Below are 10,628 nucleotides of genomic sequence, written 5' to 3' on the forward strand. Positions count from 1 at the left end.
GGGGCCGGGCCCGCGCGGGGCTGCCGGGGCCCCTGGCCCCGGGTCCCATTCGCAGCCCGCTGGGGTGTGCCCCCGCCTGCTGGCCCTGGTGCCCTGGAAGGGGCGACGGGCAAGGCTTTGCGGCTCGGGAGGAGGCAGGAGGCACCCCAGACCTCCCAGGGGCCAGGAGAGACCTCGGCCTCAGGGCAGGGAGGGCATGAGCCCCCTTCCTGGGACCCCTGCGGTGCTGCCGGGGAGGGGGCGCAGCCCCGAGCACGCAGCTCTCAGGTGAGGGGCGACGGCACGGGAGGATGCGGCGGTCCCGGCCTGTTGGCGCAGCCAGGGCTCTCAGTGGCTTTGCCCCCTGATTCGGACACGTCTGCCACGCGGGATCCACAGTCGCATCGAGGAGGAGGGTTGCAAGGCAGCCTGGGGGTAAGGAGCGAGTTTGGAGTGACTGGGGCCAACTCGAGGCTTCCCGTGGCTGACCTGCTTGGCGTAGGCGTGACTGGAAGGAAGGCAGGTGCCAGCCTGGGGCCCGGGTGACCCGGTGGTGGGTCGTCCACGGAGCAGCGAGGCTGACAGACAGTTTTTGGTTTCAGGTGCTGCTGAATTTCTCTGGGCACCCAGGAGCACGCCAGGCACCTACTTGGAGGGTGTCACTGCTGGGACAGGATGCAGGAGAGTTACGAGTCTGTGATCTCGCTGGGTAAGGCCTGCGGGTCCATGGGATCACAGGGTCCCTGGGGCTGGCTTCGGGCTCCTGCCTGGTCCCTTGGCTTTTTTGAGCAGTCTGCCCTTCTAGATCTCTTCTGCCACAGAGAAGCAAACTCAGAAATAAGGCAACTGTGCTAATGGCTCCTCTTGGGGCTGTCAGGAGGGCAGGAGCAGTTTCATAGTAGGTAGGGTCGGAAGGGACCTGGCAGATCCTCAAGTCCGACCCCTGCCCTGGGCAGGAAAGAGTACTGGGGTTAGATGACCCCAGCAACCTCCTCTTAAAGACCCCCAGGGTAGGAGCCAGCACCACTTGGCTTGGAAGTTGGTTCCAGACCCTAGCCGCCCTGACTGTGAAGTAGCGCCTCCTGATGTCTAGCCTGAATCTACAGGGGAGTAACAACTCCCCTCCTGAAGAGGAGCACCTGCTTCCAGCATCTTTCATCTCTATTTGGGAGTATAGACATGAGCAAGTGGTTTATTCCTCTGCCCAAGTCATCGGATCCCCTAATGCCTATGTCCCTTCCTCTTTCCCCTCCACCCAGTCCCCTGCCAGGGACACAGTTCACCTACCAGTAGGCACTAGACTTTCTCTAAACTTCTCCAGACCGTTTCTACCATCTGTTCAGACTTCTGTTCCCACCCTCAATCAGCCCCTGTCCCCCACAAACATGCTGCAAAGAGAGGGACCGGGCTTGGGACCAAGATGTTTTCTTATAGCACCTACTAGACACGTTATTTCTAGTGTCACAGGTGGGTGCTGTGCTTCAGAGAAACACACGACAACTGCATTCCCCAAGGAGACTGCTCATTGCACTCATAAGCAAGGAAAATGCTCTCTGAAAATCTAGGCCAAAGACTTCCTCTGGAAGGGATGTTTCCACTTTCCTCAGTCATATGGGCAAACATCTTGGACCTTGGGCTGCAAGTAGCCCAAAACTTCCACTGCTCAATGTTTTAAATGTCCCTGAGGGCCCCCGCCCTCCCGCCACCACCACCTGATCCGGGCTGAATATTTGCTCTGGTTTTTCTTTTGTCTTCAGGCCAGAACGTTGTTCTTTGTGTTTTCTGTCTCAAAGCAGGTATCTGAGATGTTGCACAGGGAAACTGACTCCAACACAAGAGGGTTCTGCCCTTAATTTCGTAGTTTGTCAGGAAGGGTTGGATAGCGAGTCAAGGTCAGGCTGATCTCGTATGTGCAGTGTCTCACAACCCCCCCACTTCTGTTTTCTGTCAGCGGAAGAAATTGCCATCAACTGGCCCCAGATTGCGGCCTTTGCAGAAGCCCATCGTCGACGAGGCCTACCCTTTGGTAAGTTATTGTGGGGAAGGAAGGCTGCAGCTTCTGCAGGAGTGCATGGGGACTGCATGTCTTTGTATACGGTCAAAATCGGCAAGCAGGAAGGAGAGAGTCTTTGCTGTGTGTCTCTTTCCACACTGTGGTTGGAGCCTGGGCAATGGGATGGAGCAGGGCAGGAGCAAGGGATTGTGGCTTGCTCCATGCTGGCTGTTGCCTTAGAGCTACAGAGTGGCTCTTTCAATGGGGGAGGATTGTGTGGGGGCTGCAGCTTTCCTGCTAGGGCTGGATTTGTTCTGCTTCCTGAGCATAGTCAGCCTCTGGCAGATTCTCTGGGAATGGCAGTATTACTTGTGTTCTCTTGCGCCTATGGCAGAATCAGGCAGCTTGAGACATCTGTCCCCTGCTGCCCCCAGCCACATCCATTACAATACCAAGAGGGAACCAGATTCACCCAGAAGGTCCTCCCTGGGCCTGCCCTTCAGGCTTCCGTCAACTTTGTGGCTCTGACAACCCTGGCCCTCACCTGCTGTTAGTTCCTGTTAGCAGTTGTGATAGTTACTTCCACTATTACCAGCCTGCCTTTGACACCTGCTGCTGGGCTAGCCTGGAAGATCTGTTCTTGAAAGGGCCAGGAGGAGGTCAGTAGGCTAATGGCTCCACATTTCCATGCTCCCTGCCCTCTGAGGAGGGAGGAGTTAATCAGTTACAAGGAGTCTTGTAGCTTTCTCCAAACATAGCTAGGTCTAGAAACTCCCAGGGCCTGGGGGAGAGACCTTCCCAAAGGTGCTGTAATTGGGTTTTGAGGCAAGCATCAAACCTAGCCTGGCATAATGGTCCATGACTCTCTTCCTGACCAGGGCTGCAATCTCTTACGATCCAAACAGACATCACACTTGTGCTGCTTTGCCTATTGCATGCCAGGAAATTCCCCTGCAGGGGATTCCTATGGCCTGCATCTGCAAGTGAGGATCTGCCTGATTGCAACTATGCGCATCAAGTTGGGGAGCAGCACCTAGCGCTGTTGTCCTACAGGATCAGGCCCCTGAAGACCTGGAAGCAGCAGAGACATAACCCTGATGGTTAATGACCCTAGCAAGACTTCTAGGTGACAGTGAAGCAGATCACTTGTGCTGGGACACATTCCAGTGTAGCTGATCCTGCTCCAAAGACAATGTCTCTTTTATAGCCTCAGCCTCCATTTCCTCTTGGGCACCCCAGAGCCTTTCAAAGGTCCCAGAGGAACTATCTCTAAATGCTCCACAAACTTGACTACATATACCTTGGCTAACCACAGTCTGTCTATCCATGCGTAAACATGTACCGTAGAAAAGCTGTTGCCAGCGTTTCTTACCTTAGCCTGATACTAGTACCCTTCTGATCCTGATTCTCCCCCATCCACCCCCCACCACACGGCTTATGTTTCCCTGCTAATTGTAATTGATAGTGAAGTGGAGCTTACTGTGGATATGGGGCCTGTGTGTTGCAAATACCCTTCTTCTTGCTCTAGTCCAGCCACATTCGAGACAGACCTATTAGAGTTAGTTTGATTGTTAATGTCTGCAAAGAGTCCATCTACGCTGAGTATGCTCCATCCCCTCCCAGCTCCTAGATTGCACTGCAGGGTCTCAGAGGCAATACCGTAATTCATTCCCTGGGCACTGGGCAACAATAGAGGCAGGGATCTCTGGACACAATAGTCCATAATCACGTAATTAAAAACTTGAGTGTGATTCATCCACTCCAGGGGGCTGACTAACTATGCAACAGCATCTGGCTTCTGGCTTTAGTTAACTTCTGAGTGCTATCCTTTGCAAATCTATATCATAAAGAATTAGGGATGGAAGGGACCTCTAGAAGTCATCTAGTCCAACCCCCTGCCTGAGGCAGGATCATCTCTATATGGACCATAACCTGACCTCTACTTAAGTCTACCATCACCCCTACCTAACACAACACAGACCTAACCCCCTAAACTGCCATAGGTAAAGCAGGGGAAGCATGACAGCCAGTGTTCTGCTTCTATGAAATGTCAATATTGTCTCAAGAGGTTCTAGGTAGGGGACCATGCCTCCCACTACAGAGGAAGGCAAAAACCACCATAATCCACACTAAGGTGACAATGGGGTAAAATTCCTCCCTGGCCCCAAATACAGTAATCCGTCAGACCCTGAGCAGAGGGGCAAAACCCTTTAGGTCCTCCAGCTTTGGTCCCAGCAGGGGCAATATTTTCATCAGTTATCTGGAAGATGGATAGCAAGTTTGCAGTTGACACCAAGCTGCGGGGATTAGTAGATATACTGGAGGGTAGGACTAGGATTCAGAGAGACCTCAACAAATTGGAGTATTGGACTAAAAGAAATATCTTGAAGTTCAATAAGGACGAGTGCAAAGTCCTGCACTTAGATGGAACAATCCCATGCACTGTTACAGGCTGAGGACTGACTAGTTAAGCAGCAGGTCTGCAGAAAAGGACTGGAGGATTACAGTAGGCAGTAAGCTGAATATGAGCCAACAGTGTGTCTCTGTTGTGAAGAAGGCTAACAGCATACTAGGCTGCATTAGTAGGAATGTTGCCGGCTGATTGAGGGAAGTAATTATTCCCTTCTATTCAGGACTGGTAAAGGTACCTGTGGAGTACTGTGTCCAATTTTGGACCCCCCACTACAGAAGGGATGTGGACAAATTGGAGAGAGTGCAGCGGAGGACAACAAAACTGGTTAGGGGGTTGGAGAACAGGAGGCTGAGGGAATGGGGCTTATTTAGTCTGGAGAAGAAAAGACCAAGGGAGAATTTAATAGTTTTCAGTAATCTAAAGAGTGTTTTCAAGAGGTGGGAGCTATTCTGCTGTCAGTGGCAGAACAAGGAGCAAAGGTCTTAAGTTGTAGCAAGGGAAGTAAAGCACTGGAACGCATTTTCCAGAGAAGTTGTGGAGTCTCCATCCTTGGAGGTTTTTAAGACCCAGCTACACAAAGCCTTGGCTGGGATGATATAGCTGGAGATACTTCTGTTTTGAGCAGGTGGTTGGACTAGATGACCCCCAGAGGTCTGTTCCAACCCTCATTTGCTATGACTGGCATACCCCAGTCAAAATTCCCAGCCTTGGCTATAGCCAGCACCCAGTGAGAGGGAGTTGGATAACAAAGAAGCAGAATCACCTGAGACAGGTATTAGGCCATCCAGCATTTGTCTACCCTGAGTCAGACCATAGTAGGGATCCCCCATTGAAACCCACTCTGCTTATGCTGCATGCTGAAAAACTGTCAGGCAGCTGCTTTTGTTTGTACGCCCATGGCCTGCCTAATGTTGGTCCTGGGTGAGGCATGTTCCTGAGAACAGCAGTGGTCACCCCCCAGCATCACTCAAAGCCATCACTAGACACTTTTTCATCATGTGCTGTATAAACAGTGAGGGGGTAGAGTGCGTTTCCCTAGCCCTGTCTGGCCTCTTGTGGACACACTGACAGAGAACTTACAGTTTTAGGGGACTTCTTGTGCCCCCTGCTGGGAAACTGGCCACATACAGACATTCTTTTTTTCCTGAGAGAGTCTCTGCTCTCCCAGGAGAAACCACAATTATGCAGATGTTCAAGCTTTTTCTCCCAAAGAAAAAATGACTGCTCTAGGAGAAAAATAATCTGGGAACAAACAGGATTAAATCATTCCTAGGAGAGTTTCTCCTGGGAGAGTGAACACTGCCTGTTCCAGCTCTCTCCCTCAGCTCCACTCCACCCGTCCCCTACCTGCCTTTCAGTGGCCCCTTTCCTTTCCCTTTCCATATAGATGACCCCATCCTGACTAAACCCAATGCCCTCAAATTAATCATGGCTCTAACTTAGTGCCATCTCATGATTACACTACCTTTTTTCCTCCCTATGTCTTGTCTGTTTAGATTGTAAACTCTTTGGGGCAGGAACTGGCTGCTACTCCATGTTTGTACAGTGCCTGGTGCAGTGGAACACTTTTCTTGGCTGGTTTTTAGATGCTGAAGGTGCAGCATAGGTGAAGTTGAGATAAAAGGTGTTTTTAACTTACCTGGATTCTAGGTTATGGGGTTGATGTGACTCCAGAATTAAAATTCTTCTTCTCCTCCTGGGGTTGATGTGATTCAGGTGTAATTCATAGCAGTCTCAGGATGCTGTGGACTGTGGCCTCAGCACTATAAGATCACCCCAATTCACCCTCCCTTGCCCTGGTGGGGGAGCAATGGGGTCAGGAAAGAGCCATTCCTCTCCATCCTGTACCACTCTCCAGGGACAGATATTTAGCCCTTGCCCTGTGCCCCCTGGATGTGGTGAGTAGGGGTGTATTTTTTCCTGTATCCCCCTCGCCCCCTATTTCATAATGATGTTGGCATCTCCTCATCATCATGCTAATGTCCGAGGCCATGATACAATCATGCAGCAGTTGTCACACTATATGCCAGCTTTCTGCTTTGCTCCTGCATGCTCGTCTTGGTTCCTGGATTTTCTGGTGTATCCAAGCCAAACAGGTGCTTTCCCACTGGAATTGCCATTACAGCTACTTACTGTTATGTGAGGCAAGGGTCTCTCTGGGATGATTTGGCCCAGCTCATACAATAGGAGCAGACCCTATTTTGTTGAGGGCTTACAGGGTTTCTAATGTTACAAGCACACAGGGCCCCCTGTCCACTGAAGCCTCTTGACCTCCCTTCTGACTGTACAGTTGTCAACATGGAGCCAAGACAGAGGCAGCTGGAGCCAACCCTGGTTCAAGCAGCAGCCACCTCTGGCCAGGGAGGAGGGGCTGTCTTCCCAGACTTCCGTAAGCAGCTGCGGGCAATCCTGCAAACTGTTGGCCGGAGGCAAGTGGAGAAGATGCTGCGGGAGCTGGTGAAGGAACAGAAGCAAGAGGAGAAAGCCAAGCGGTGCAGAAGAGCCGCAAAGCGCTCCAGACATGGAGGTGTGGAGTGAGGGGAACAGGAGCGACACAGGGAAGGAGGGTTGGTGGAGAAGGGTCCTAGGAGAAGCAGCGTGAGGGCACAGTGGGATTGAATCCCAGCTGCCTCTGGCATAGCACGCAAATGTCTCCACTGTTGCTTGTCCCTGTCTGTGTAATGGGGCGAAGGGTACCTATTTCCAGGCTGGTAATTGGGAGGGTTGGTTATGGAGGGATGTCAGTAACTCACCTTGCCACACTCTAGGGAAGGGCATCAGGAGGCCCAGCTCCTGACTGTGGTCTTGTCTGAAGCCACTGGGCTTCGCCTCCCCCTCTCCCCGCCCCTTCAAAGCCTTTTTCTCCAGTGCCATGACACTTCAAGTTGTCTCTCTGTTCAAGCAGGTGGCAGAATGCTGAATGCAAAGGAGGGGACGGCCTCTGTGGAAGAACATGCAAAGAAAGGGGAAGGCCCCGGGGCATTCCCTGAAAGCCCCAGTGGAAAAGTTCCTGAGGGCCCTGAGCAGAAAGCAGCCCCTGCGTGCCTGCAGAGCTCCGAAGGGCTCCAGAAGGACCCTCTAGCTAAGGCACGGGGCAGGGCCATACATGGGGGAGGTTGCAAGAAAGCTAAGGACACCAGGGTCCATGAGAGAACACAGGTGGAGAAGCACAGGCCAGACGCCAGTGAGGACGGCCTAGAGAACTGCGGCTGTGACTTGCAGAGACCCCTCCCATGCAGCGAACATGAAAAGAACTTCATGCAAGGTTTATCCCTCCAGCCCCAGAGCCCCCGCCTGACAGAGAGCCCCCATCCCTGCCCGGAGCATGGGAAGCACCTCCTCCAGGAGGTGGAGCCCCCATCCCAGCTGCGGACACTTTGGGGGGAAGGCCTCTCAGAGTGCCTGGACAGCAGGAGGCACAGTGGTGTGAACCCTGCCCTCCTCCAGCCCCAGGGAGCCCCACCAGGTGGGGGGCAGCCTCCCCCTGGGTCCTCGGGCAGCGGGAGACGCTGCAGCGGGACCACTGGCCTGCGGCCTCAGAGACTCCACCCCCATCCATGTGTGGCCTGCGGGAAGGGCCCTGCCCGGGGCTCCCACCTCCAGAGACACCCACACACCCACACTGGGGAGAGGCCCTCTCCATGCTCCTGCTGTGGCAGACGCTGCATCTGGGTCACCCACCCTGCCCGGCCCCGCAGAGCCCATCTCCCTGAGAAGCCTCAGCAGGGCACCGACCTGGCAGTGGAAGCACCGGGCCTGGCTATGGCAGCAGTGGTGGTGGCACCCCGTACTCCAAGCGGACGGCGGTCATACCCATGCCTGGAATGTGGGAAGGGCTTCACGCAGCGCTCAGCCCTGAGCAAGCACCGGCGCATCCACACCGGGGAGCGACCACACCAGTGCGCAGACTGTGGAAAGCGCTTCCTACAGCGCTCAGACCTCACCATCCACCGCCGCCGGCACACGGGTGAGCGCCCTTACCGCTGCCCCCAATGTGGCCGGCGCTTCAGCGTCAGCTCCAACCTGGCCAAGCACCGACGTGCCCACCTGGGCCAGCGCCCCTTTGGCTGTGCTGTCTGTGGCAAGGGTTTCATCCAGCGCTCTGAGTTGGTCATCCACCAGCGCTCCCACACAGGCGAGCGCCCCTACGCCTGCTCGGCCTGTGGGAAGGGCTTCAGCCGCCGCTCCCATCTCACCCGCCACCAGAGAACCCACGTGCGGGAGCACTGGCCCCCCCCCCTCCTGCCCTGCCCCGCCACTGCCACTGAGTCTGCATGCAGCCCACCCCACCATGGCCCCACAGCAGGCACCTCGCCACTGCCCATTGTGTCCCAGGATTTGTCGTGGGCCGTATCTAAGTCCTCGGCTTCCAGTGCTTTTTCCCTGCCCTCCAGTTAATATAGTCCATGGTGTCTGTGGCCTCTGAGGCCTTGGTCACTAGTGTGGTCTCCCCTACCTCGCTTGCTGGGCTCTTCACTTCTGCCTCACAAGCCCACCCAGTCCTGCCTCTGCCTTCACCCTGTGCTGCCCCTACCCTGCCTCTCTCAGCCCTGCTAAACCTGGCCTCCCTCTTGAGCAAGTCCATGCCAGCCACCTCCAGCCCTGTATCTCTGTCTTCAGCTCCTCCTTCCCCTCCCCACAACTGCTTCTGAGGTTGAAGTGACCTGAGGTTTTCCTTCTTCAGTCCACCCTCAATGCCTCCCTCCCTTGGTCCACTCTATCTTTCCATCAGCCATTTTACTGCTTTCTGAGGCTTGGCCAACTCTACTTCATGCCCATCTGTCCCCCTTCTCCACGCGCCTTGCCTCCACTGCCCAGACTTCCTTACCCAGCAAGCCCAGCGATGCTGAAAAGCAGAGGACCAAATTTCCACCTACAATTGGCACCAATACCCAGTCCACATTCAGCTCTGAACCACCTGGCTGTTTCTGTTGCTACCTCGGTGAGAGCAGAGTTCATTTAGAAACTCTTGCTCAACTGGATCCTGGCTTCAAAACCCTCTTCCCCACAGGGCAAGATTGAGGCTAACAAACTGATCACTAGTGACACAATATACAAGTGGGAGAGGCGGCAGAAACATTGCTTTTTGGGACTAGTCAGCCAAGGCTGAGAACTGAATTTGCTGCAGTGGTGAGAGACAGAGTGAATGTCTTGGTAGCCTCCAATGAAGCCTTCTGTGAACTAGAAAGAATTGCTATGGGCAATCTGGGAGCAAATAGGAGGGGATCAGCAGGACCCAGACACACAGAAATATTTAGGCACTTCAATTTCCGTTGATTTCCATGGAGGTTCAGGTGATAGAGTTAGACACCAACCAGTGGGTCGGAGCCCAGATCCTAAGATGACAGCCTGGTCCAAGCTATAGGTGAGACAATTCAGCAGGTGAAAACAAAAGCAAAGGTTAGTCTGGACTGAGAGGCTGAGCCTCAGGGTCCAGCCAGCTGCTTTGTCACAGAGACCTGCCTGGGAGCAACTTGAATTGGTTTCCCACCTCCAAACATGGACATCCGGAGGGCAATAAAAGCCTTCACTAAGATCTAGGAATGACCACTGGAGGTGCAGAAACCTCATCCTGCTAAAAGCAGCTGCTAGCAGCCAGAGAAAGTCCAAGGCTCCCTGAAAGCTCCAAGCAAACTCCAGTCTTTCCACGGAGCAGACACACACAGATGCCTTTGACCTTGAGACTGGACTAGTGTCCCCTGGCTGCTGGCCCCTTTGTTACCTTCAAAGCCTTGTTTTGTTTGTAGGGGGAGGGGAGGGTGGGATTTGGAAGCAGCTGTAGACTCAGTAAGGGTGAAGATGTGATGGTCTGTGGACATGGAGATGAGGGAAGGGGGGAAACGTGATTTTTAAAAAAAATTATTCTTGCTTTGAATTAGGAGTAATAAAGTAGAACTTTGTTTACCAAATCTCCAGCCTGGACTTGTATATCACAGGTACAAAGGAACCTTAAACAGAGGAAGAGGAGGCATATCTGTTTGAGGGCCTTGTCAGACTATGCTGTAAGCCAAGCAAATTTTATCAACCTAGTGCTGTTCAGCTTAATGGAGCAGTTGTATGTTAAGGCAAAAAAACCCTGCTGATTGCCCCTTCCCTGCACAGCTGTGACTTGCCACTAGCAGCTTGGTGAGCACAAGTAGGACAAGGAGCTAGGGGAAGACAGGCTCCCTGCTCTCTGGGCAGAGCAAGTGCTGCAGCCCCAGCTCCTGGAAGCCATGGTCATGCCTCCCACCCCTGCTTTGA

General features: G+C 53.6%; 1 protein-coding gene across 1 annotated transcript; it reads left to right on the forward strand.

The window, feature by feature from the left end:
- Positions 1 to 6: 6 nt before the first annotated feature.
- Positions 7 to 10,294, forward strand: LOC109323078 (endothelial zinc finger protein induced by tumor necrosis factor alpha-like). Its single transcript, XM_019554482.1, has 5 exons — positions 7 to 414; positions 582 to 688; positions 1,931 to 2,005; positions 6,676 to 6,912; positions 7,291 to 10,294. The coding sequence occupies exons 2-5, from the start codon at positions 655 to 657 to the stop codon at positions 8,781 to 8,783; spliced, it is 1,839 nt and encodes a 612-aa protein (XP_019410027.1). The 5' UTR covers positions 7 to 414; positions 582 to 654; the 3' UTR covers positions 8,784 to 10,294.
- The last annotated feature ends 334 nt before the right edge of the window (positions 10,295 to 10,628 follow it).

The sequence above is a fragment of the Crocodylus porosus genome, unplaced genomic scaffold (genome assembly GCF_001723895.1).
Source record: "Crocodylus porosus isolate Cpor-Errol unplaced genomic scaffold, CroPor_comp1, whole genome shotgun sequence".
Classification (NCBI taxonomy): Eukaryota; Metazoa; Chordata; order Crocodylia; family Crocodylidae; genus Crocodylus; species Crocodylus porosus.